Source organism: Chamaea fasciata, unplaced genomic scaffold (genome assembly GCF_029207755.1).
Source record: "Chamaea fasciata isolate MVZ Bird 193981 ecotype frontalis unplaced genomic scaffold, bChaFas1.0.hap1 SCAF_12, whole genome shotgun sequence".
Taxonomy (NCBI): domain Eukaryota; kingdom Metazoa; phylum Chordata; class Aves; order Passeriformes; family Sylviidae; genus Chamaea; species Chamaea fasciata.
The window spans coordinates 22,019,284-22,046,876 of record NW_027094097.1 but is presented as its reverse complement, the minus strand read 5'-3'; the positions used below and the strand labels follow the sequence as shown (position 1 = coordinate 22,046,876).

Sequence of the window (27,593 nt, the reverse complement as noted above, 5' to 3'; positions counted from 1 at the left end):
CTACCATTCTCCAGCTGAAATCCTGGGATTTTGGGGGGAAAAAAACCAAACTTATGTATTCACCTCCAAATTGAAAAGGATTAAGTAAAGAGAAACTTTCAAACTACAAATTATTGGTCCAAAGGTAGAAGCTTTGCAAGAAATCTCTAGTTAAGATCAGGCTGACAGTTAAACAACTGGTTATTCTGGTGGGGAGAAACCCTTCTCTTTAAGGTAAGCAGCCTGATAGTTGAAAGCAAGTGTTTAGTCAAACTTCAGGCTCCCTGGCACAGCCTGCACTGCCTGTCCTCCCTGTTGACTGGTTTACATGCAGTGCCACAATGGCCCAGGTTCAGATGTTTGGTGCCATCCAGGGAATTTGGCATCACCATTTCCATGTTTGAATGTAGTTTAAATCCTTGCAACTACTCTTCAAATGCCAGCTTTCCTTTCTTCTACAGAAAGCTCAAGGTTCCCAGAAATCTTCTGACATCCTCTTTTGTGCTGAGAGGTAACATTTTAAAAAAGGTGTTTCCAAAGCTAATAGCACTTTAAAGAGTAATTAAAATGATCCTCAATTCCAGCTTAGATGAACTACCTTCTGGGTCAGACACTGACATTGCCACCTATAAGGCACGAGCTGTTTATGCCACCTGCCCCTGCTGTCCTTCTCCACAGCAGCCTGTGCCTCTTTTCCCCGGAAGAATCCCCGCACACTGTGCACCCTGCCAGGACCAGTTGCACAAAGGCACACACCTCCCCTTGCACTCACCAGTGGGTTTCTTGCGTCCCCAAACACGCCGATACAAACATCGGTGCAATGCTTGCCCAATGTTTGGATTTCAGCCATAACTGGAATCTCTGCAGTGCTCCGAGGCTGGACAATCCCACAGGGTCTGGGGCTGGAGTAGAGCACAGGAGAGTCCTCCTCGGGTTCCTAGAAGGGACAGAATCAAATCCAGCTTCAGAGGGACCTCTGAAGAAACTTCAAACTCCTTAACATCCATCCCAACAGCAACTTACACACATTTTTAAAAATCCCCAGGACAAAGGTAAAAGGCACAAACAAGGTGCAAGAATTGTAGGCTTAGCATTCTCAGGGGGTTCTGCAAGGAGGCTGCCAGCACAGGCACTGGTGTCTGTGGATGCAGCAGCTTTTCACAACCCTCAAAGATCTCCCACAAGAAAACACCCTGAAGACTAGAACGTAAGCTCTTTCCTCAAGAGATTAAACTGCATCCTAAAGTTTACATTCAGGTAGGATCCTGTTCTCAGCAGATCTTTAAGACTGAATAGAAACCACCAAGGTCTCATCCCAACCCTTTTCCCCCCTAATAATCTCCACAGTAATATTTGAGAGGAGGAGGTGGATGCGATGCCAAACCTGGGGAATAAGCCCGTAGCAGCCAGGAAGGTGGGTGTTATTCCAAATGAAGAACTTCCTCTCGAACGGCACCTTCAGGTCGCACTCATGGAATCCGCGGTTTTGGGGGTACACTTGCAGCTCAGGAACGAAACATCTGGGCAAAGAGATGACCCCAAGGGAATCAGAGATACTGAGAGAATGGAGAACGTTGACCCCCAAAGATTGTGAAATGGAGCACAACACCTTTGTCACTGTCAAATACACATTTAACAGCCCTATGGTGAAAAATTGCCTGCAAAGTCTTCCCACTCAAACATGTCTTGTCGAGGAGGGGCAAAACCTGAGAGGCAGCACCCAGAGGCTGCCAAGTGCCCCAGGCAGACCACTTGGTCCCACAGCTGCCTCAGCCCCTCCTTTACTCAAGAAGGTTTGCAAGAACTCCTGTAACAGTCCCAGTGATCCATGAGCTCTGGGGGAGCCTTCCCAACAGGGATCAGTGCTCATTAAGGCTCCAGGAACACACGACTCTAGTGTCTCAGTAAAAATGACTCCCTTCTCTCCCATGGTGCTGTTTCCCTGCCTGAGAACTCAGCTGTTTGCCCCAGCCTTGGAGGGCATGAGACATCACCTGCCCCACAGAGTGGGAGATCACTCCCTCCCAGTTCCTACAACTCCCCTGGTCCTTCACTCCACAGGTCCAAACACTGACTGTCCCCAATTGCACTTGCTTTTCAAACATGGCAGCCCAGGCACTGACGAGATGGCTCTGCCTGGGAGTGGGAACAGCACCAGGGAACTGCATCCCTCTTGTCATTAAACCGACACCTAGAGCAGCACAGCAGGATGGAATTCTGCTGGAGCAAAAACAACTTTTGCTTTAAGCCTGAGAACATCAAAGCTCAAAACAGGAAGCAGAGAGAAGGGGAAAAAATAGAGCTGACCTGCCACATCAAGGACTCATTTCCCCTCCTAAGATCCTGCCCTCACCTCTCTTGCTGTGAGCCATTTCCCCACTGTCACGTGCCCTCGTTAACAGAACCAGACCCTGACCCTCAGCAGACTGCTTGGTGTGCCCCAAACCAACGCGGGCTGGTTGCAACCCAGCACAACTCCACCTCTTGCAGGAAGAAGGCGAGGAGGCCCTTGGGAAATTTGCTTCACCTCAAGCACCAGGTCAATAAATGATATCATTCCTGGTCCCTTTAGAAAACGACCCAGGACCACGCTGGGCTGTCAGCAGGGCTGCTTTTCACCACAGGCTGCTTTTCAAGCACTGCTGTTCTCATGTCCAGCTGGGCAGAACATGAGGTCATTAAACAACACGTCTCCTTGGGAGCCGCAGCCAGCACACCCTGTGCAAGGCAGTGCGCTGGGGGAGGCCAGGGAAGTGCTGGTACCTGGCCTTGATGATCAGTGATGCCACTCCCTTGCCAAACCACTCCAGGTCCACCAGCAATTTCCGGTTGTATTCCGTCACAGTGTTGGAACACAGGGTCACCTGGTGGAAGAGAAGAGCAGTAAATTCTTCCTTACAAAAGCTCACGACTCACGTGTGATGTCCTCCAGTTTTTGTGGTAAGAAAAGGGAGGATTTTGCCTTAATTCTTCTGCCGCTCCATGTGGAGAGCACAGTCTCTAAGAGTAACAGAAGCCGTCTGGCAAATACCAGATTTGTTAAGCACACCTTGCTATCGGGGCATAGGTCAGCTAAATGAAAACATTAGACTAAAGCTCTGTGCAGCACCGTATTCAAATTAAGGGGCAAATTTTCATCTGACTACAATGACATAAATGCAGAGGAAATCTCCTGACTTGAACAGAATGAGTTCAGCTTTACAGCGGGAAGCTGAAGGCAAAGCGTGGGCCAGCAGGTGCTGGGCAGTTCATGGCTGCAGAGTTTTTTGCCTTCACTGGAGATCCCTGCAGTGAACACAAATCATTCTACTCCCCAGGACAGGAGAAATGAGACCAAGAAGAAAAGCAAACTGCTTTATATAATGACATCTCTCTAACGGCCACCTTTGGTCCTCGTCCGTCCTCTGCCCACTTGCAATCGAAGACATTGCTCTCAAAAACACCAAAATGCCTTCAGTACTTGACCATATGGTACATGATCTCAGCTTGTGATTTTGGAAACAAATCAGTGCTCCTTCAGGAACGTCCCGAGTAACCCAGCTCACAGAGGCCCCACGCCAGTGCAGATCCTCGCTCACACGATGATCAGAGCTGGCATCAGAGCTAAAGCCCTCCCACACTCCCGTGAAGCTTCAGACCCGCTGCTGAAGTGTGTATGGCCGGACTCTTCCCATACCTCGATGTCCTGGTGTTCCTGGGATTGGAGGGTCCTCTCGCTGGGATTCATTGTAAACTCCCGTGGCTTCACAGAAAAATGAATTCCCTCCCTCCAGGAGGGGTCACTGTCGCTGAGTATTTGATCAAAGCTGCTAACAGCAGGCTGAGTGCCATCGTCCGACACGCGGAGCTTGAACGTCACGGGCACCCGCGAGGTGTTAGTGAGGCGACAGGTCTTGGTGCAGGGAAAGCCTAGGAAAAGGACACAAATATCCGTTTAGGCACCAGTTATGTCGTGACTCCTGGTGGGAATACCCTGGTAGGGTGAAAGCGTGATTGGAGTTTGGCTCTTTATTATCTGAACTACAGATTACTGAGAAGCTGCAAGAGGAATTAGTCGTCACTTAGTTCCCTTTAACACTGATTCCAGACTGCAGCCTTGAAAATGCCTGCTCTTAGCCCTGCTCAACACTGCAAGCTTCTCTCTTTCTGATGGGGAGAAGCTCCCTCACCTGCCCCAAACCAGCACCAGTTATTTCTCCCTGATGACTGTGCACCCAGACCGAGCATTTCCTCTGAAAATTCAAACTGTAAAATTCCCTGTTAAGTCTGCCAACACTCCTACCGTTTTCAAGATATATAAACAGTGAGTCGTCATTGAGAAGAAGCTACAGCAAAACAAAGTGAGGATGGAATCAGGAACCAGAACGTGATGCAAAGCACCCTAACACCGTTTCTCTCTGCAGAATTCTTAAGGCGTCTTTTGGTTTGGGCCAAACAGACTGGGCATGTGACAGCTCAGAGCCCACTCAGCTGGAGGCAAACCCGAGCCTTGACCCAACAAGCAGGGACATCGCACCCATACTACTCACTGTGACTGCTGCCTGCAAGGGTTTACCCCACCTTAACTCTGAGATTTGCTTTCCATATTGGAAAGCCAGAGATAGTGCCACGCATGGTGGGGATGTCCTGCAGAGCCCGGACACCAGCCACAACCCGCTCTGCAGTGGACTGGCTGGCCAGCTCTGTGGGGAGGAGACTTCTCCCCAGGCCTGCTCACCAAGAGTCATTTGAACACAGGTGGGGGAAAAAAACAACTGCAGGCGCAGCCCAGAGCTTCTCTGTGCCCATCAACAGTAATCACTGCCGGCTCCAGCAGGGACTCCAGCAGGGAGGCAAGAGAAGCACAAAAGGGACAAACACAGATGTCAAAACCTCAAATGAGACTGAGGTCACCACATGCAGACAACAGTCAACAACAGTTAAACAGAAGCAAAGATACAACAGCTGCCTTCAGCTGAAGAGACCTTAGGAATGCGTTTCTACCTGTTGCCTTTCTTGTTTCATTTATTCAAAAGGCAACTTAACAAGTGCCTCAGTGGTGATGCAGGGTGGGGAAGAAGCAGCTCAGGAAAGGCAATTCGTTTTCTTAAAACGTTCAACAACTTCATTGTTACGAGTTTAGGTTTCGTAGTGAATTTTGGCCTTGGTCCGGGAAGGGAGATACAGGGGGTTTGGGGTGGTCTCGGCTGTGCGGGTGGGCTTTTCCATCCGGGGCTCTTTGGGAGCTGTGCCGTGATGCCGCGGGCGGTTGTGAAGTCGGAGCCGAGGTTTGCAGGGGGCAGACCTTCCCGTCCTTCCGCGCGGGGCTCGGGAAGGTCGGCAGCGTGCTGCTGCGGGACGTCGTGCGCTTGGCGCCGGGCTCAGCACCGTGATCGAACCTGCCCGCCTTCCCCGCTTCTGCCTGCTCCCGATTGCCAGTGCCCAGATCTCCTGCTGCCCGTAGTTTGCAAAAGCAGCGATTTCCTCCTTCCTTCCCTGCCCGTGCCGGCTGGGAGGGAATCACTGCCCTGCCAGAGCCCACAGCTCCTCCAGCCTGTGATCATAACTACACCAAAGGGGAAAACGGGACTTGGCGGGTTGGAAACTTCTGGCATTGCATTGTTGTCTGTGCTATCCTGATATACTCTAGTAAAGAACTGTTATTCCTTTTCCATATTTTTGCCTGGAAGCCCTGTAATTTCAAAGGTATAGTAATTTGGAGAGAGGAGGGTCATCATTCCATTCCATGAAGATTGCCACCTTCCTTGGCACAATCTGTCTTTTAAACGAGGACGGAGACACCAGAAAATACTTGGTTCTATTTGATCCCACAATGGCAAAATGCTACCTGAGGCACCTGCAGTTCACACCCTGAAGAGGCTGTTGTGGCAGAACATGAGCAGTGCTGGATGCTTTTACGTTCAAGTGCTCCATTTTGGAGCACACAGATCCCTCCCGCTGTGTCCCAGCGCAGGGAACACTCACCAAAGGAGATGTCACCGAAGTCGAGCTCATCGGTGTCGAAGTGTAAAGTCGGCCCGACGACACACCCCCTGCGATGACAGGGACACAGGAGGAAATGGCTGCGTTAAAGGGAATTGCAAAGCCGCCAGCTGTCGTGGCTTGGGGGCATAAAACCTGGTGTCAGGGGCATCGTGGGTTTCAAATCAACACACCACCATGTGCTCAGCACAGTGTCCATGTGCACAGGAGGCAGCTAAAGCCAAGAGGCCAGCAGCCCACAGCCACTGATGGGGCTTTGGACGCAGGGCAGGCAGGAAAAGCCCCCAAGTTGCCGGTGGTCCCATGAGGGACCCTGAACACCCACCCAGACCTGTCTCCGTGCCTCAGTTTCCCCATCTGTAATGGGATGGACATAAAGGTGTCCCCACAAACTTCTGTAACCAGCCTTTCCAGCCACAGGTTCCCTGCTTTGCTACTTGGCTGTAACTGGTCTTCCAATGGAGGAGCTTTCTCAGGAGATTTTGACCCACACAATCATTACAGAGTTTTGAGACATGAAGCCAGGGGAGCCCCAAACATCCTCCAAAAAGAGCATTAACAGTTCTACACAGTGGACAGATGAATCCTAGAGGAAAGGACCAGCTTGTCACTAGTGCACCAGCTGGCACAGCCAGGAGCAATAGCTTAAACAACCAAACATGGGTGTCCTGAATCTACCACACCTCCTCCCCTGGCCTTGAACTCAGCAGACAGGCACTAAAAGTCACCAACATCCACTGAAGGCAGCACTTGAAGCTGCCCAACACGAGTTTATTTCATGGTTGACGCCAATCAATGCGCACCCTGCCTTTTGGTTAAAAGTCAAGGACCAGTGAACTGTGTCTTCTACTGTGTTCACAGGATTGTCCCTGGCTCCGCTCTACACATCTCAACAAGAGACACCTTCTCTTGCTCAAGGAGAAAGCTGCTTATGGAATAACATCCCACGCATGACCAGTTTGGGGAAGGACAGAGGAGAATCAATTATTTGATGGTGAAAGGTTCCCTCTTGATTTCCAAAATAAAAATAGCAGCACTTTTTCTCCAAAAGCAAAGCCAGTGTAGTTGTTTCTCTACTATGGGCAGACCTAGTCAACACTGTTCTCCTGCTAAGTAATAAGTTTCATGTTCTTTTTAATCCATCTCCCTTATCTTATTGGTATAATCAACTGCAGATTGCTTTCATTTCTTTATTGCCCTGATCCAGTGCCTCCCAACAGCAGCAGCCTAGCTCCAAAGCTCCAGAGCAGCCAGCATCAGCTTTCCTGCTTACACTACGTTATCCTACCAGCACACGCCTCAGGCTAGCAGGGACAAGCCCTCATGCTGCTGTGGTCCTGAGGACTGAGCTCTGCCTCCCCCATCATCACCCCTTCTCCCTTCTGCAGGGCCAGGATTATGGGATGAAGCCCATGTCCTTGGGACGGTTCCTGCTGCACAGTTCCCTGTCTCCCACATCAGCCTTTTCCTGGCTGTGGAAAGGAGGTAGCAGAGCACTCTGCACAGGAGCTCGGAGCACAGCCTGCCTCCATGCATGGCCATGAGAGGTGAGCTGAGGCTGCTGCTGCCCGTTTGGGATGGATTATTAACAGAAGTTTTTCAAAACACTGCTGCTGGTGGAGAATCACCCAGGCTGGCCCATCTCCAAAGCCCTGGGGGCCTTGCTGGGTGCTCAGGGGGGACATCCCAGAGCAGCTACTGCCCAAAGCTGATCCATGCCACTGCCTGCCATGGCCCAAGGCAGAGGGACATCCCTGCAGGGAGGAGTCATTCCAGCTCCCGGGTACCACACAGGGCAGCAGGCACCCCCACACTAAGGCAATGCCAGGATCAGAGCAGAGATTAAGACCTCAGGAAACATCTTTTTTCTCTGCCCGGCCCCAAAATGAGGTAGGTGGGGGATGTCCCAGAGACAGCTACAGATGTGCCCACCCAGAGTAAGCTCCCAGAGTCCTTACTCGATGGTCAGGATCACAGGCGTAGGAGATCCAGCCACACGGAACTGGAATGGTTCCTCAAACCGCCCCAACACGGCGGCATCCAAGGAGATCTGAATAGTCTGGATCCCACCTGGTGCAATGAGGCCCTCCTCGGGTACAAACTTGAAGCAGCAGCCCACTTCCGTGTTTGAAGGGATATAGGTGAAGGGAGCATCAAGAACTCCTTTGTTCATCAGTTTCACCTGCAGCAGCAAGAAAACAAAATGCAAGTACACGTGAAATCTTCCCTTCTTGGGAGTCATTTTCTAATGGCGCAATTAACACCCAGAAAAGGCAGAAGATGCTTTGTGCTGCTGGACGGCAGAAGTCAAAAAAATACAACAGGACAAGTTCTGCCTTTGGGTTTTCATGCGAAGCTCACATAACTCCACATAACTGGAGTCACCCTGGGGTTATCCCACGGACACAGAGCAGTCCACCTCTGGTCAGTAGCACCAAGCTCATTCAGACCTGGCCCTGAGAGCAACGTGGGGTGATTGCAGCTGCGTAGTGAATCACCACAGAGCTGCTGCTGCCCCAGTCAGCACAGCTCCAGCAGTACCGTATCTACGCATTTACCTTTTCCCATACCGTGAAAACAATACACTGAGAAGGAGGCATCAACATCAAAATGTACAGACAGCGCCATCTTTTGGTAAGAAAACTCAACGTGTCTTTCCCTTCCACAACCAAACTTCTGAAAGTGTCTGGCATGATGTAGTGCCTCGTTTTCTGCCTCTTTCAGTTGCTCTCTCTTTTTTTTTGCAAACTTGACCCCCAACAGGGGGGAGGCAAATAGGTAGAAAAATCTTTTGCTTTATTCCCAGGAACACTTTTCTCTTTGTAGAGCCAGAGATGCACCAAGCCTGAAGTGTGGTGAGGGATTGGACAGCAAGGGAAAGAATCCTCAAGCCCTTTGCAAGGGCCTGCACTGAGCCAGGAGGCTGGATGGCTTTCCTGTGACTTCCAGGAATGAGCAGGAGACACTTGACTAAAAATTGTTTGCGGTGGACTGAAGCTCAAATGTAGCCAGCTTGTCCCAGCTGCTTCTGAACAGCCCAGTACAAAGGTGCCTTGTGTCTGGTGCTGCCACAAAAGCCTCTGAACAGCTTTTTGACCCAGCGTTGGGTCAAAAGGGGTTGTTTTGCAGGAAGCCTCCCAGCTGATCCCGATGGAAGGCTGCCCAAAAGAAGGGACTGGGGCTTCATGAACAACAGACACATTTTTCTGGAACACCCCCTTCCCCCCCGCGCCCAGATTTGACCAGTACATCAGCTATTCCCTGCTCACAACTGCCCAGGTTGCCAGGAATTCCACAGGTCCACCAGGCTTGCTGCTGCCTCAGGAGCCATCAGGATCCATCCCAACCCCTGGTGCTCACCTCATGGGTGTGGGCGGTTTTGACAAAAACTTCCCCAAGGTTCAGGGTATCACAGCTGAGTTCAACCAAGGGTCTGCGGCCTTCCCCTCTGAGGTGCAGGGCCAGCCTGCTCTCACGGCCTGGGGAGAGATGTCCATTTCAGTACAATAATTCCCTCTGTTCTACTGGATTTTCCAGGCTGCCTCAATGCTAGACCCTGATTCTGAGCTGCATGCAACCAGCTCTTGATGCTGCAGCAGAAGATATGGACCCTTCTCTTCCCTCAGGAGATATCCCCTGGGGCTGACTTGCAATTTCTAACCCATTCCTTGGGCTGGTTTCCAATTTTAGCCACCAGTTTGCTGAGTTTAAAACATCTCTGGTGTCCTGTAGCGACAGGCCAAGGAGTGACAGGTATAAATTGAAAGAAAGGAAATTTAGGTTAGATATTGAGAAGAATTTTTTTACTGTGAGGTGGTGAGACGCTGGAGTAGGTTCCCCAGGGGAGTTGTGGAGGTTCCAGCCCTGAAAGTGTTCAAAGCCAGGCTGGATGGGGCTTGGAGCTACCTGGTCTAGTGGGAGGTGTCCCTGCCCATGGCAGGGGCCTTGGCACTAGACAGTCTTTGAGGTCCGTTCCATCCTTAACATACTATGACTCTAGGGTTTCCTCCCCATGCACTTAGAGGAGCTTTGAAATCCATTCATTGAAGGCACAAAGCTCACGAAGACTTTGGCAATTGCTACCTGGCAAACTGCCAGGCAACAACTGCCAAACCACCTGGCCCAGCAGCACAGGACTGCTGTCCTCCACTTCTGACACTCGGCACTGTGTTCTGTTTGCACAGACTGAGAGCTGCAAGGTGACAATTCCCACACAGGGAGAGAAGCAGGTGCTGGCCAAGGGTGGTCCTTCTACCAACACCCTGGGCTCAGCGGGGCTCCGCCTCCGCTGGCCTGGTGGTGTCTGGAGGTGATCCAGGCTCAGGGAGCACATTTCTAACTCAGCTGCGACTGCCTGATGGTGGATCCATGTCAAATGGACCCATCCTGGAGGCCAGTGGTCTAGAGGGGCTTAGTGCTTGTTCACTAAAGCTGTTCTGCTCTGCAGCTCCTTGGCCTTTGAGGAAATGCTGGCAAAGCCGTGCCATGAAAACATCTCCCTGCACTGCCTGGGTTGTTCTGGGATCAGCAATCCAGACACAGGTGTTCCGAGCCCTGGCCTTGCATGGGAAACTCCCTGGAAGCTGCAGGGACACTGGGGATGTGCCAGCACTGCCCTGCTGACCAGGAACTCTTCCCAGCAGTTACATGGGAGCCCAGTGGGCTCAGGCTTGCTCCATGGCTTCACTGTGGGTGAGAGAAGCAGGGGAAAGGAGCTGTACCTGAGATGTCACAGTAGGCCACACTCTGATACTCCAGTGCTTCCAGGGGTTTAAAGGTCACCTTGATTTCAGCCGAACAACGTGGCCCAATCTCTCCCTCCTGAAACAGAAAGAGACAGAAAAAGATTTATCTTCAAACTTCACACTTCTTGTTTTCAACCACTCCTCTAAGCCTTTCTTCAGAGCATCAGTGATGAGTGAACAACATAAGGAGCCCAAGGAAACACTCTAAACCCAGCTCAACACACCACTGGGCGCTCTCAATGCTCAGCTGATCAGCCCCCACTCTCCACAATGTTCCTGCTGCTCTGACACAAGCTCCTGGTCACATCATGCTGCAGTCAGCTACAGTGGTACCTAACTGCCATTGTGCACTGGTGGCTCTTGGCCTTAGACGGGCCATAGGAGTAACCAAGAACACGATCCCCTTCCTTGGAAAGAAAAATATTAGTTTAACCTTTTTTCAAAGAAAGCAGAGGTTGGGATTATTCTAGGATTTACTCCAGGATGAGAAGGGATTTTGCACTGTGCAGACACCAGGCATTCATCATCTCTCACAATGCCAATACTCAGAATCAGGGCTCTGGCTGATGGGAGGACATGGGCGTTTGCTTGCATAAACAGAAAAAGAAAAGGTTTACTGTCCCCGTGTGCAAGAGAACTCAAAATGCCCATTATAACCTCCCACCCTTGTGTCCAGGCTCACAGATGACACTGGGAGACTCACAAACAGTGCGAGTCGTGGTTAGAGGAAGGGACAGGCATTTCTACGATTAACCTTGGGCTGAATTTGGCCTCCTTTTCCCAGCGAACCCTTGCATGCTTCAGGTCAATCCGTGAACTGGCACTGCTCCAACACCCTCCGCTGAACCCCACGCAGCAGCACGTGTCGGGGGAGCCCCTACCTACAAAAACTGCTCCCTGTGGACACTTCAAGGACACGGAGTGCCCTGAGCTCGAGCCCTGGCAGCAGAGCTCAGCTTTGTCAGGCTCCCAGCCCTGCCTTGAGCCTGCAGGGCAGAAATACTTTCAGCAGTTAGCTCTGCAGCCGCACCAGAAACTCCATGTCCTCCCTCTGAGCACACCGAGCCAGCTGAGGACCTGCTGAGTGACCGCACCCGGGGGAAGGGGCGGGGGTAGGGTGGGCTGGAGGAGGAAGAGGAGGAGGAGGAGGAGAAGGAAGAGGAGGAGGAAGAGGAGGAGGAAGAGGAGGAGGAGGAGAAGGAGGAGAAGGAGGAGAAGGAGGAGAAGGAAGAGGAGGAGGACGAGGAGAAAGAGAAGGAGGAGAAGGAAGAGGAGGAGGACGAGGAGAAAGAGAAGGAAGAGAAGGAAGAGGAGGAAAATGAGGTTCTCAGCTATCACTTACCATTGGCTCAATGAAAAAAAAGTCATTGGAGAACAGCAGGGGGTCTTCTTGCACCTTTGCCTTCTCCTCCTGGACCTTTTGGCTCAGGAGGGAGGTGCGATTTTCACAAAAGCCCTTCACCTTCTTTATTTTTTTCTCCTCCATGAAGTCTTCCATCCAGACCTTTGGTGGTGGCTCCAGCAAATCACACTGCCTGCAGCCGCAGGGAGAGACAAAGCCAGCAGGTCATTTAATATATTTGCAGAGAGAAGCGGAAGTGCGGGAGAGCAAAGCACTTGGGGAGGAGCGGCAGCTCCCCAGCAAGGGCTGACCCCAAGCCACGAGGGTCCCAATCGGATCAGAAGATAACTTGTTGTGCACAAGCTCAGCAGGTAGCTTTACTCCACACTTGCAAGCTCAGGAGAGCTTTGGAAAGCCAGCATCCCTCAAGAGAATCTCCTGCCTCAAAGCCTCTGCCAAAACTGAGGGAGAATCCACCAGCCACCTCAGCTGGCTTTTCCTACCACTGAGCTGCTCGGGGGAAGCAGATAAAGATCACGGAGCACCCACTGCAGGACTTCCCTGGGAAAGGGAGACGAAGCTGGGTTGTGGTTACGTGTTACCAGCATCGCTCTTTGTTTCTTCCATTTTGGACCTGCCCTGTTCCCTACTCTGCCTTTCACAAGAGCATCCCAGAGCACTTCCAAAGGAAATTGATGAATTCAGGCACCGCATCCCTTCAGTGACATCCAAGGTTTTATATGCATGAAAACAGAGGCTGTGAGAGGGGAAGGGACTTCTTGGTGCAGGAGACAGACAGCAAACTCCTGGAGAGATCATCTTTTCAGGATCCAGAGCTTTTTGGGTCCCATCCCAGTGCATGGTAGTAGAATGGCCAGAGAGGGAAAGGATCCTGCACTAGCTCCTCTCATAAAAAAAAGTCCTCTCTGCTCTGAGATCTCAAAAGCATCTCTGACAGCAGGAGAGTAGGCCTTAGAGCTAACACCATCCCTAAGACAGGAGGTAAGGAAAAACAAAATGTCCTGGTGACAGGCTAGGACACAAACTGGCATGAAAATAAATGTAATTGGAAAAAAGTATTACGAAGAAAAGAAGGGTAGTGGTAGTAAGTGAATCCCTTCTAAGGGGAAATGAGGGCCCTGTATATCGAGCGGATCCGTTCCACAGGGAAGCCTGCTGCCTCCCTGGGATCCAGGTACTGGATATCACCAGGAGATTCCCTAAGAACTAAAAGAACTTCATCTGTTCACCACTGTCTGGGGGTACAGTGACTGTGAAATAACAGAGTTTTCAACATTCAGTGAAACAAGGAGGGGCATCAACAAAACTTCCACTCTGGTCTTCTGGAAGGCAGCCTTCGGCCTGTTCAAGAGATTGTTTTGGAGAGGACCTTGGGGAGCAGCCTTTACAAACAAAGGGGTACAGGAAGGATGGACATACTTCAAGAAAGAAGTCTTGAAGGCACAGGAACAGACTGTCCCTGTGTGCTGAAAGATGAGCTGACAGGGAAGACAACGAGCCTGGATGGGCAAGGAGATTTGGAAGGAACTAAGGGGAAAAAAGAGGGCGTATTGCCTTTGCAAAGAGGGGCTGGCAACTCAGGAAACGTTTAAGGATGTTGCCAGGTCATGTAGGAAGAAGATTAGGGAGGCAAAAGCCCAATTAGAACTTGAGGAAATCCAGTCATTGCAATCAACCTTTCCTTCCCAAAATGCCATCCTTGGTTGGAGTATAAATGGAACTGGAATGCTGTGCTGAGCTCCTGCAGCCCAGGGACACACACCCTAATGCCAGGGATGGTTTACTTGGCCTAAACCATTCAAAATCACCAACACCCCCCTGAGGCCATGCATTAGTTTCAGTCTTGGGCCATGTATCTCACTGAAACGTATCTTTCAAACCAACCTCCTCTTCTCTTCATTGTCGGCTTCCTCAGTAGGAAACATCTTCCACTGGAAGTGGGCTGTGATGTTACTCCTGTTTCTGATGAACATGCTTGTGTGGCTTGATGTGGTGATGAAAGTCTTCTCAACCTTCATGGAATATGTGCTCAATCCAATGTTGACATCTGCAGCTTCTGCGCGAAGGAATGTGAAGAAACTTTCTTCACCTGGAACAAAGCAGAGTCTTTGCTCAGCTAGCTCAGTTGCTGATGGAAGCACAAGGAACAAAGCAAACCACAGGTCACGGAAGAAAGTGTCATAGCTTTTAAATGTATTAGCAGTTCCATGGATCAGTACATTTATCACGTCCTGACAGCTCTGTGTGTACTGCGTGAGGATGTCCTGGGCACCTCCTTAACCACCTTATTTCCAAGGTGTTTGTAGAGATTTGGCCCCAAGGTGACAGTATGTACAGTGGGATTTGTCAGATGTGCTCAGGTGACCCACTCAGACCACTGGGATTTCTGCATCAAAGTCCTTCAGGTGACACTGAGGAGCCCTGGTCAATCCTGGCTTGCCGAGGTCTCCCCTGCGCATCCCACGAGACTCCTGCCCCTCCTGATCCCTTGGATCCCTTGTTGCTGACAAGCAAATACGCCTGGGGGCATGTGGGCAGAAAAAGGAGACCCAGAGGAACAGGTGAAGTGACAGCCCACAGCAGGAGGGGACACAGGAGAGGAAACACAACCAGCCTGGCTTTGCAATATGACAAACCACTACAAAATGAACACCATAAAAATCATCATCATCGTCATCTTCCTGTCCAAACCCACAGCCCCATCAGTCTTGAAATATTTCATATTGTCCTGATCTCAAAAACCAAGATGGAGCATTTCAGGTTAAATACAAAAGGACAAGGAAAGATTAATAAGTACAGAGCAGCTTCTATATGAAGTCTGAATGGGATTCCTCAGTCTAGAAATCAAATGGGAGATGTGAGAGGTTTGCAACAGCATGAACGGCCTGGGAAATGGGGACGAGGAAAAATTTGTCTTGATTTGTCACCATACAGGAACTTGAGGGCCTGAAGATGTTATTAGGCAAAAACTGCATGGATGTGTAGAGGGCAACATAGTAAAAGGGTCTGTGACAAGCCAGTGGAGAAGCGGCATACAGGACAGAGGTGTGCAAGAAATACACTGCATTGGAGAGAGTCTGATGGAGACCTCGCAGCTCACATACAGCACTGCCCAGGAGTAAAATAAAACTTCACCCAGGCATAGCCACACAGTAGTGGAGAATCAGGGTTCCTCCTTCCTCCACTCTGCAACACCCAGCAAAACAGAATTCCAAAAATCTCAGCCCTGTTAGAGGGGATCCACTTTTTCAACCATTTAAACACCAGCTATTTCAGTTTTCTTTGGGGCAGAGCTGGAACAGAGGAGGTACATCTAGAGGGAATTGAGGGGGATGAACAGGGAGTGATGGTGGAGAACTGTCCTGTGTCCCATGCGTTGCCCAGCACTCACCTGTGCAGCGCGCCACCAGGGACCCGAAATGGTCACCGCACGTCAGCGGGTGAAATCCCACTGTCACCTGCATGGTGTGACCAGGGCCCAGAATTCCTTCGGCTGGAACCACGGAGAAAGGACTGCAACACAAAGAGAGGATCAGGACTTGGGGGGAATTCTGGCCATGACATTCTTTCTGCAGTGCAGGTCACTTCAGCTCACTTGGGCAAGCAGGGAGCAAACAAACTACAGCCAAGACAGACAGAACAGCCAGGATCAGAAACAGCTACTGACCCACTTCTGAGGAGATCCAGCCCTCAGAAGATCCTGTGGGATAAAACGACCTAATCTCCCCCATACTCTGCATCCAGCCTTCTGACTGCCAGCAATCCCATCAGAGAATGGTTTGTGAAAAGCACAGAGAGAGTTAAGAGCTATCTGCATGCATAACTTGACGCTGACTGCCTCAGGAATTTCTCATTTCCTGCTACCTATAAACTTCCTCTCAAGAGATGCAAATGTTAGGGCACTATCTCTCTTGTGAGATTACAGCCTAGGAATCAGACAGGGAGAAGGAACTTTCTCTTGAAGACCACGGAATAACTACTGTTGAATTTGCAGCGTGGCTCTTTGGTTTATTTTACCTTGAAAAGATCCTGAATTAGCACATTTTGTCAGCATTTCAATGAAAGCTGCTCTACAAAAAGGAGCAATCAAAACTCTGAAAGAGTGCAAATGCAGATTAGAGCAATACAGTGACATGGAAACAAGACCCAAACGGAGGATGCCATTTACAATCTGAAGGATCCAATCCCAGCCATATGAAGCACCATTAGCAGGAGCACATCGAGGAGGCAGAACAGGAGGGTTTTGTGTATTTACCAGCAGTGCAGTCTGGGGCCCTGGGTTGTCATCCAGGCTGGTAACTGTTTGCTTGGCTCACCAGACAAACTCTGCGCAATGTGTTGGAAATAATTACGCAAATGTCTTGGTGCACTTTGGATGTAACAGGAGCAATTAGGATTGGTCACCAGGTGAACAGTTCTTGCCTGACAAACACAAGACTCCGTGCTTTGATGCTCAGGGACAGCTCAGGTGAAATGTGCTTCTGCCCAGAAGTTGCTGGGCTTTGTGCTCTTCCACAGCCCCACTGAGGAAACAAAAGTTCCTCAGTGCTTTGCTGGTGGTCAATCTGTGCACAGAAAGGGTGTTCTGGGGAGTTTGGTGATGAACTTATCACACACAAAAATATAGAGAACATCTGGCAAGCTGAATTTCATTCATGTCAGTAGTGACAGCTGATGAACTTGCTTCAGGTTCTGCTCACTAAGGACCTATTGCTGCAGTTATGGGCCTGACCTGCTCCATTACCACTAGTGAGAACATCACTAGTGGCTGATGGAGAAGCCTTGGGCCAGCAATGTTTATGTGCTGGATGTGAGATTTTGGGGAGAGAGGAGGAAAGACAAGGCCCCAGCAGCCCCGGAGCCGGATTACTGTACGAGCTCCCACATCTGCCCCGAGGGTGAGCCAGCACTGCTGCAGGTCTCTGCTGGGGCTTGGGGGATCGGTGCCTGGTGTGGGCAAGGCACAGGATTTTTTTCTTATTGTTTTGTCAGGAATTTTGCCAGAAAGAGAAGCTGCCAGTTAAGGGAGTCCCTGGCCACACTTCAGCACTCCCTTCCCTTCCCTTCCCTTCCCTTCCCTTCCCTTCCCTTCCCTTCCCTTCCCTTCCCTTCCCTTCCCTTCCCTTCCCTTCCCTTCCCTTCCCTTCCCTTCCCTTCCCTTCCCTTCCCTTCCCTTCCCTTCCCTTCCCTTCCCTTCCCTTCCCTTCCCTTCCCTTCCCTTCCCTTCCCTTCCCTTCCCTTCCCTTCCCTTCCCTTCCCTTCCCTTCCCTTCCCTTCCCTTCCCTTCCCTTCCCTTCCCTTCCCTTCCCTTCCCTTCCCTTCCCTTCCCTTCCCTTCCCTTCCCTTCCCTTCCCTTCCCTTCCCTTCCCTTCCCTTCCCTTCCCTTCCCTTCCCTTCCCTTCCCTTCCCTTCCCTTCCCTTCCCTTCCCTTCCCTTCCCTTCCCTTCCCACTCCTGCCCCATGTTACATACTCCTGCCCTCAGATGGCAGGATGCGAATAACACTCCTGGGAGTGACCTCAGGGGTTGCGTGAGAAAGAAGATATCTTCTTATTTTCAAATTACCAGGAGAAGAAGATCCAGCCAAGTTTCAGTTGTCAGGGCTGAAAAACTGAGTGCAAATCAGCCCTTGCATCTCCTACATCCCACCCCAGGCTGTACCCACCAGACTCCCCTGTTCCTGCTGGAGCAGTCATCTCTCATATAGACCTGGCTCCCCAAGACCCAAGGACACAAGCTCTACAGTTAAACTTAACTCCTCTGAATTTCAGTCAACATCACTAAGCTGTTCCCTGAGCCCACAGATAAGAAGGACTGTGAAGGAGACATCCCTGACGCTATAATAACCAAATGAAAACCACTGCCAAGAGATGGGGCTGGCAGGATAAATTTTGGCCTTTTATGGCTTGATTAGAGCAATATAGTGAGTTAATTGTCAGCTGTTCCTTAAGATAGTTCTCATCCTGTTAGATCTACCCTTTCAATGAATCACTACTGCACCCGACAGGCAGAAAAGATAAGGTCATGGAGGGGTTTTAATAGGTCTTCTTCGGCTTTTTAACTAGTCCATTTGTATGTTTGTTTCCTTGTATGGCATCTAAAGACAACTCCAGATCTCCCAATGGCCCCTTGCAATCCCCGGACACTGGTCTTGCTTTGAGCAGCGTATTTGCTCGGACAATTTCCAGAGGTCCCCTCTAGAGAAAGTTATTCTATACTTTTATCTTCTAAATCAGCCCAATTGCTTTTCACATAGTCACTAAATGTCTCATGTTTCTAATACACCTGTGCCTATGCCTATGGGCATGTGGTGTATTGATAGGCCTTGGAGGAGCTTGACATTTATGAAAGTTCCCAATGAAGAATTCATGATCTTTTGGCAAACATTTAACACAAACCAAAATGAAAAAACAGCAGAAACACAGGAACTTCAGAATATATAAAATGAGATCTCAATGAAAGGGGGGACGACCTTATTCAGAGATTTAAAGCACGTGTTTGAAATTTTAAACCGGCTTTCAAAGGTTCATCGTGGAACAGAAGAGGGGACTGATGCCCTCAGCTGACAAGGGAAATCAGATCAGCTTTAAGTAACAGGAACTGCACCGGCTGCCTGCAACACAGCTCATGTTGGGCATCTGATGCAGGCACCACTGGAAAGCCATGTGCCTGTGTCCTCCCAGAGAATGGGTCTGTTTGGCTGACAGTGGTGAGTACCCATTTCAGAAGCTGCTTGTGCTCAGGAGGGCGCAAGCCAGCAACGAACATGTTCCAGCACCCCCCAGGAAATCTGGGGCAGAGAAAGCTCAAAGGCTGCATCCTGCTAAGAACACTGAAAGCAAGAGCAGATGCCATCCATCCTGCCCATTTCCAGCCAGCGATGCAGGGCAGCAGCTCCCATGCTCTGGTTCCTTCTGTTGTTCTTTCCCAACTCTGTTATCCCCCAAAGGTGTTTTGCACAAGGACAGATGAGCTGCCTCACCTCTCGGTGCCCAGCTGGTAATGAGCTGCCACACTACCACAATTCTGAATCAGCAGACTCTTGCGGGTGCTGCCCTTGACCGGACACTTTGAGAAGTCCAGCTCGTCTGGGAAGTCCAGGATAGCTCGGGCAGGGATGGCCCGAATTGGCACAACTATCCTTTCCTCTCCACTGACGCAGACGAGCTCATGGGAATAAACCTGCAGGAAAAGAAACTGTCTCAGCACAGGTCATTTGGTGCCATCTCCATGGCAGAAGAAAAGCCATTTCCTATATCCCTTCAAGGGTATCAATTTACCTATTCCACCCCCAAATGAACAATAAGTTCTACTAATATCTCACATTTTAAAGGCAGCAGTGCACTTTGCAAAACCTATCTCAGTGGCATTAAGCTCTTGTGTCACTTGGGTCATACAGACAAGTGCCCAGGGCCACCATAATTTTTACTCTCAATTTTAATGATGTTAAATAATTCCTAAGTCCCTTCTAAGGAACATGGAGCTAGGGAACACAGGACATTCCTCCTTAGGTTACTATATTCCCACGGATTGAGAATAGGACAAAGTGTTAAACTGAATCTAAGCAGCAAAAGGAAACTGAGAGAACAGCTGCACCCAAAGAGATCCTGGACCTCTGGCCTGGTGTAGAAATATCTGTTTGCTCAGAACTCCCCTCTAACTTTGCCTCTCCAACCAAGTCACGAGAAGAACAGTGCTAAGAGGTAGCAGGATGCTGTTGCAAAGAGCCTCTCTTTGTTTCCCTGCAAGGCCTCCTCCCTTCCATGCCATGTCCTAAACCCCTCTGTATGAACGAGCCTCCAGATCACAGCGCTGAGAGCAGACTTGCCAGGGCCTCGGCACTGGTGTTCAAACTTGCACGCAAAAGCACAATTGGCATGGAATGGGCGCCAGCTGACAGAGCAGCCACAGTGACAGGCATGAAGACAGAGCCGCAGCAGTGTCGCTGCCACCGGCTCTGGGCCCACAGGTCTGCCTGCCTGCAGGCTGTACCTGCCCTACACGAGCTCTTTCAGGCAGGTGTCCAAGTCCCCTGCAGCTCACCAAGCTCCTGCTGACTAAGGGCACCTAGAGCTCAGTGTGCCTGTGCCAGGCTGGGCCCACGGGCACAGCACATCCTCTGCCCTGGCCTTGCAGCCGTGTCATGGTCAGCTGTGCTCTGGGACAGCACAGCCGCAAGGCTGGAGAACAGAGGGTGTGAAAAAGCACCGTCCTTTCTCCAGCCCCGGGTGAGGCAGGGAAGCTGTTGCCCGTCAGGAAGGCGGAAAGCTCTCTGACCTCTTTGTTCCTCTAGTACTTTGCAGAATAACGAAACCCCTTCCACTATACCTAGAGATGGCCAGACATCTATCAACACCCCTCTACCGTTTGCCTACTGTTCCCTGGGCATCTTTCTTCCCTTGGGAATGCTCAGAGGAATGTGCAGCGAGGGGAAGCAGGGCCTGTCAGGCCTGGGTGCAGGGCCTGACAGCACATGCCAAGCTGGGACTGGCTGCAGGCTGCCTGCCCACGGCCTGGAGCCAAGCTCACAGCATGGGCTGTACCCAGAGTGCAGGGACAACAATGGCTTTGGAGATAATTCTGTGTTTTGGCTCCTCCAGTCTCACCTTGTTCTCGTCAGGAGTGAAGTGGACGTGCACATCGGTAATGGCGCCTCCTGGCACGGCACGGCATGCATCACTGGGGCCCGCCAGCTGGAAGTAAGGTGAGCTCTCCATGGAGACCTGCACCCCCTGAAGATTCTGCAGGAAAGACATGGAACCATGATTTTGCCACTTGAGGAAACAGGACAAGAGGAGACCTGTCCATGCCCTGGTGACGTCCTTCCTTGACCCCTTTTCCAAAGCCCTTTCTGCTGTGGAGGTACAGGCACAGAATTCCCAAGGGTGAACTTGAATCCCTTCTGTCTGGCTCCAGCATTTTGGCCAGGGGCAGTAGGGCAGTGCCTGGTGGGAAGGAAGGGCCGAGCAGGTCAGCACCGGCAGGATGGAGACAAGAGCACCTGAACCAAATCATCTGCATATTCAACAGGGCCAAAAACCTGCTGATTTCTGCCTGCACACAGCTATGCAGTCGTGTTCCACGGAGGGAATGGGCTACCTGAAAGCATAACAGCACATTCTCCTGCGGGGAGGAAGAAATTCCTTTCTAGCAGGTCAGCTTTGGATAGGGCAGTTCTGGGGGATACAGTCATGCAGGCAGAGCAGCAAGAGAGGAGACCAAACACTGTGGCCTTACTGGGAACAAAAGCAAACCTGAAAAGCAAAAGAAGGAACACAGCAATCCCTAAAAAAGGGAGATGACAAAGAGAATTTAAAGCGCCAGTAAAGCAGCAAGGAAGAATCATCAACTGATTACAGCAATCACCTCCCCGAAAGTGATGGAAACACAGACAGGTTGTGCCTGTTGACTGTGGGCTTCAAAGGCATTTTCCTCCTGGAGAAACCTTGCAATTCTTTAGGGGAATGGTCTCTCGCCTTTTGACCCTTCTGGAATTTCCTCCCTACATGTCCACACCTAATTGGCTGAATGCCAGGACCCTCCCAAAATAGGAGACTAGATAAGACCCCTGGATTTCTTTGTTCTCTCTCTTTCGGCCCCTGGACCCCTTTGAGGAATAAACGACTTGGAATAATCTGGGGGTAAGAGCCTCTTTTGAAATCTTTTGTCCTGTCCCTTCGGAGATATTCCTCCAAAGCCTCTCCAGAGCTAGCCCTGGGGAGGGGGGCCGGGCCTGCGGGGGGAATATTTCAAAACATGACCAGCACTGACTCACAGTGTGGTTTCAGTATTAAAAGCCAACCTTGGCTCTCCAGGGGTTCTTGCTGCCTGTGCAGGCAAGCTGGGCTGCTGGGCATTCCCGCTTGCAGCCAGCAGGCCAAGTTCTGCTCTCTGGGATACACAGACACAGCAAACATGCATTTTCAACACATAGATATCAACCCCTGAGCACCAAAATGCTCTCAAAAAGTCTAAACCAGATGATTTTGAGTCCTTCCTGTCTCTTCCCACCAGCCCACTCTTGGCACAAGCCTCATTTAAGAAAATGTTTCCCTGACTGAAATTCAAATGGTCTCAGTTTTCCCCTTTAGAGTCCAACACGACTGCTGACGTTTTTCAACTTTTTCCCTCTCAGCTCTCTTGGGAAACTGCAAAACAGGAGCACATGGCTTTGGATGTTCTGTGGTTCTCCAAGGGGAAAGCAGAGCACCATGCTGCTTTTGGAAAATCTGAGCAGAGCTGGATGAATCTTAGCAGGAGCCTGAAGTGGCACCTAAAGGCCTCCTACTGCTTCTGCTACATCAATCTGATTCCAGGGCTGTTTCAGAACATTTCCTGCCGTGCCAATGCCACTAATGATAGTGATTCCAGCAGAAAGCGTAGACGACTCAGCCCCTGAGCTTTGACTGTGAGCTGCACAAAGGGAGCCAAACAGGCTCATTTCCCCAGGCAAATGTCAAGGGACTGTGGAACGAGCCCAGGGGAGGGGATCTGATGCTTCCCCAGCTCAGCCCGTGGTGGGGACCTCACCTGCGCCTTGCGGGAGAAGCCTGGCAGCACCAAGTCCACAGACTCTCCTGGCTTCAGGTCCATTGACAGCGGCTCCAGCCCAAACACGGGGGCCGTACGTTTGGGCCTCTGGGAATCACGTTTGGCCTTGGGGCTACTGTGGGCTGAGGTGCTCTGGCCCTCCTTCCCAGCTGGCCTGTTACATTCCACCTTCCAGAAGAGCTGATGGAAGTGGTGGCCCCCATCTGTTAGTCTGAACTGATGAGCACAGGGAAGGAGGCTAGAAGAGAAACCAGAATGGAAAATAGTATGGGAGAAGCTATTGTCCTGGTCATCAGATTGCTCCCAATGAGGATTCTGAGCTGTTAATAGCTTGGAGACCGTCTTCATTTGCAGCTCTTAATGTGGACCGGGAACAGTGTCTGATAAGCTGCCCTTCTGATGTCGTTATTGCAAGGAGGAATATGTTTCTAATGGTAATGTAGCATTTTCCAGGCCAGGCTAACAGGATCTGGTGTTTTCCTCCAAAATGTGTGTTCTGGGGTGATTCATACTGTTACTGTATTTTGCATTAATCTGCACCCGAAACTGTTATTGAATCTTTGAGATCCTGCACCTGAGGCCCTTGTGTGCGGGGGTATGATTGCAGGCATTTTTAAAAGCCAGCGCGGAGGAAGTTTCTGGACGATCCCAGCAAGCTGCTAGAAATCATCTGTCTGCTCTAGGAGAGGAAACCAGGGGAGCAGGGGCTCTCTCGTTCATAGAAGCTTTGGTTTTGCACTGGTGGTCATTTGTAGAAACTTCATTTCGCAATCAGAAACTGTTTTGAAGTGAACTTTGCAAACTCTGCTGGCAACGGAAAAATGAGCAAGGTCCTGTGTAGAAGTGTACCTCACCTGGTAGGGTTTGCAGCCCCACAGTGGCAAGGAGGCTTCCATTTAAGGGAAGGATTTGGGTTCCATTCTTTGTTTCACTCATGAGGTAAAAACCAGAGGTTTTGATACCTTTTTTGGCCTTGTGCCAGGACGGACGCAGCCCTTGGATCTTTGAGACTGTGCCTCAAGCCCTGTTCCTATTTCTATTGGGCAGGATGCCAAGAATCCGGCCTGGATTGTTACATGCTTAAGAGAATAGAGGAAGATCCTCAGGGCATTTTTGGGGTGTTGTAGCAAGTGCAAAGGTCCTCCTTGCACTCGGCACAGCTTTTTCTCTTTTTTCTGCATGGCTTCTTATTTTCACCTTAATTAAAACAGTTTTGCTTTTCAAACACCTCTGATCATGCTGCCTCGCTAATATTTTAGGCCATCCTGAGGCTGCCGGTCAAACCCAGAGGTGATGCACCTGAGAGGGCACCCTAACATTCTGGCCTCCCGCACAAGCATCAGTCCTGGGCAGGCAGGGCAGCAGCAGAGCCCACGAGCAGCGTGAGGAAGCGTTGGCAGCGGCACTGCAGGCCCCACACAAACCAGCAAGTTTCCATCTGCCTCTGGAACTGCTCTGCGGGCTCCTGCCTTCCCAGGGGGGTCGTCACCCTCCCGTCTCTTTGTTCCCAGGGCCCCTGCTTGCCTGGCAGGTGCCATTTTGGAAGGGAAGGGTGCGATGCCATCTTCCCTTGGTCCCGCAGCCACACGGAGGGCCCGCCTCACCCAGGCGCCATTTTGGGAACCTTTTGTTCTGGGGGAGCCTGCGAGATCATTACTTGACCAAGTGAGGACATAGATGTGTTAGAACTGAAGGCAATTCAGTGGCAATTGAGCAACTGGTTTCTCTTTCAGTGGTTTTTGAGGGTACCTAGCAACGCTCAACTGGCCATCACATGTCTCTAAAGGTATCTCTGCCTTCAGGGAAGGAGTCAGGGTCTTTGAACACTGAAGAAGATCGTGCCTGAAGGACTACAGCAAAACTGCTCCTTGTTGAGACAGAAGGAGAGGTGGGAGTGGGAGATCTCCTACCTGAATTGGTATCCCAAGTTGAGCTCCGGGGCAAGTGGTTTGTCTGTGACAATTGTGGTGCCAGTGCCAAAAGCCAGGAGGGTGGAGGTGGTCCAAAGTCTGTTCCCAATGAACAGCTGGAGAGCATCAGCAAAAACCCCAGTGTCATCCAGGGTTGCTGTGACAGTCACATGAACATCACCCCTGGCGGGGATCACTCCTTCCCTGGGTTCAATAACATAGCAGTGAGGTTTACAAGCCTGTAAGACACGCATAATGTGCATTTAGGATGGAAACCATACACCCTGGTCTCTTATGGGGTGTAAGAAAAGGAGAAGACTAAAGAGGGGAGGATAAAAATCCTAAAGGCCTAATTTCCCTAAATTTAAGCTGCAGTATTGGGGAACAGCAGAGCTTACACAACCTGTATTTTCCCCTCCTTTAACAGACTCTCACCTAATTAACCCAGTTTTGCCCAACCCAAGGGACGCTTATCCTCAGGAGAGTGTTCCTTCCCCAGTCCTTCTCTGGAGTGTGTGCCAAGGAAAGCTGCTTTCTCTCTCCTGGCTTCTCACAAAGGCTCAGGGCCAGAGGAAGTCATGACGGCTCAAATCCCACTCCAGAAACCACACAGCTGGAGGACACTGCTGAGAGCCTGAAGAATATCTCCGCAAAACCAGTTGAGCAAAACCCCAACACCAAACTATCCTTTCCCAAGAGGCCATCAATGCTTTTCAACGTCCCCTAAAGGACCGAGGCCCTCACTTCCCACTGATCATCCGCTGTAGAGAGGTGCCCCAGGGCCTTCTGCTTTGGAAAAGTCACCTCTAAATGGTTATGGCAGAGCAGGAAAGAAGGAAGCAGAGGGAAAACTGGATGACATGTGCTCAGTGGGCATGGCCCACTCTTCCTAAGAACTCGTGTCCTCTGGTTTCTCATGGGCTTCACAGATTGGCCAAGAGAGCTGGAAGCTGCCCAAAGGAGGGAGGAAAGGCCCCGCACCAGCACAGCTGTACAGACACAGCTCTGCAGGTCCAGCCCTGGAACGAGCACGTGAAGCCCATCCTTTACACACCAGGCCCACCCAGCCAAGGTGCATTGCTCCCTGAAGAGGTGGAAGGCAGAATTTCATTGTGTAGTTCGAGAAAGCTGTCCTGGAAAAATCCCTCACTTTAAGGTTACATTTATCCCCCAAACTGCAGGAAAAGCAGCAAGAGGAAAAATCATGCCCCTCCTCCTTGGCTCAGGAGGCTGTGGCTGGACTTTCCCACATGGCCTGATGCTTTATCCACAGACACAAACAAGTCCACAGGATCAGGTTTTAACCAGCTCCAAGTTCAACACACCCAGCATGGAGAAGAACAGACCTCAAGCCCCTCAGAGATCTCCCCCTCCAGCAGACATCCCACCCAGCCCCAGGCCCAGCCTACAAGCCCTTCCTGGCTGCAGCAGCCCTGCTCTCCCTGCCAGGGGAGCAGCCCCAGCTCCTCTGCCCTATGCAGCCTTCACATATTAAACAGCCATTCTCTGCAGCCGGTCCCCAAAGATGCTCTTCAAAGGCACAGAGACCACAGGCTGGGGGGGTGCACAACCCCCACACATGTCTTTGTGTGGACAGCCCAACTGGCCTGACCCACAGCAGGTGTGAAAATTGCCTCCCCACCAGCAGTCTGAGGACAGACCTCACACCCTCTTCTCTACCATGAACAGCAGTTTGGCACAAAGCAAATGTAGATGGCACAGGGAAAGCACAGGGAAACCCATGCTCTCCGAGGAGCAAAGGACCACAGGTTTCTCTTGATCTCAGAGCTCAAAAACCGTGACACACACAGCTAAAGACCTTCCATAAAATTATGGGAGAACTCGTCAACACAATCCAGACGAATTTCTGCTCCAACATCTCTGCACCTGATTTCACTGAGGAGTGCCCCAGCTAAAACCACTCCAGAGCCAGGTTCCTTTTGCCTCACCCAGATGGAATCTTGGAATATCTTGCTTCCTCTCACACAGGCCGATGCATATAAAAACCACGTCATGGCAGCTTGTAATGTCAACCAGTCAATTTCCCTGGAAAACGGCCCCACAGATACTTACAATCTCTAGCCTGAAGTCTAAATCGACGAGACCTTCGTTGAAGAGGCCAAAAGCTTGTGAATTAGGCCTTAGCACTGGGATCCTGCCGAACTCTATCAGCCTTGGACTTATGTAGACTGCTGACAGCCGTCCAAGGCTCTGTAGTTCTGTTCTCTGTTACAGAAAGCAGGCAAGAAAGAGTAAAAAAAAAAAATCAAACCCAAACAGGGAAACCTAAAAAAGCTTAAACAGCTCAACCCAGCTCAAGTTATTTCTTTAGGGACAGCTACCATTCTCCAGCTGAATTCCTGGGATTTTGGGGGGAAAAAAATAAAGCTTATGTATTCACCTCCAAATTGAAAAGGATTAAGTAAAGAGAAACTTTCAAACTACAAATTATTGGTCCAAAGGTAGAAGCTTTGCAAGAAATCTCTAGTTAAGATCAGGCTGACAGTTAAACAACTGGTTCTTCGGGTGGGGAGAAACTCTTCTCTTTAGGTAAGCAATCTGATAGTTGAAAGCAAGTGCTCAGTCAAACTTCAGGCTCCCTGGCACAGCCTGCACTGCCTGTCCTCCCTGTTGACTGGTTTACATGCAGTGCCACAATGGCCCAGGTTCAGATGTTTGGTGCCATCCAGGGAATTTGGCATCACCATTTCCATGTTTTAATGTAAGCTTAAATCCTTGCAACTACTCTTCAGATGCCAGCTTTCCTTTCTTTTACAGAAAGCCCAAGGTTCCCAGAAATCTTCTGACATCCTCTTTTGTGCTGAGAGGTAACATTTTAAAAAAGATGTTTCCAAAGTTAAGAGCATTTTAAAGAGTAATTAAAATGATCCTCAATTCCAGCTTAGATGAACTACCTTCTGGGTCAGACACTGACATTGCCACCTATAAGGCACGAGCTGTTTATGCCACCTGTCCCTGCTGTCCTTCTCCACAGCAGCCTGTGCCTCTTTTCCCCGGAAGAATCCCCGCACACTGTGCACCCTGCCAGGACCAGTTGCACGAA

At 50.5% G+C, this 27,593-nt stretch overlaps 1 protein-coding gene across 1 annotated transcript in view; it reads right to left on the bottom strand.

Annotated features, from left to right (window-relative positions):
- LOC136296110 (hydrocephalus-inducing protein homolog) overlaps nt 1-27,593 on the bottom strand; it is a 94,818-nt gene that overhangs the window by 44,554 nt on the left and 22,671 nt on the right. The window contains 11 exon segments of the mRNA XM_066194942.1: nt 752-916; nt 1,364-1,499; nt 2,743-2,843; nt 3,656-3,888; nt 5,944-6,011; nt 7,920-8,143; nt 9,322-9,440; nt 10,683-10,782; nt 12,049-12,241; nt 13,954-14,158; nt 15,461-15,582. Of these exon segments, the coding sequence (XP_066051039.1) occupies nt 752-916; nt 1,364-1,499; nt 2,743-2,843; nt 3,656-3,888; nt 5,944-6,011; nt 7,920-8,143; nt 9,322-9,440; nt 10,683-10,782; nt 12,049-12,241; nt 13,954-14,158; nt 15,461-15,582 (1,666 nt within the window).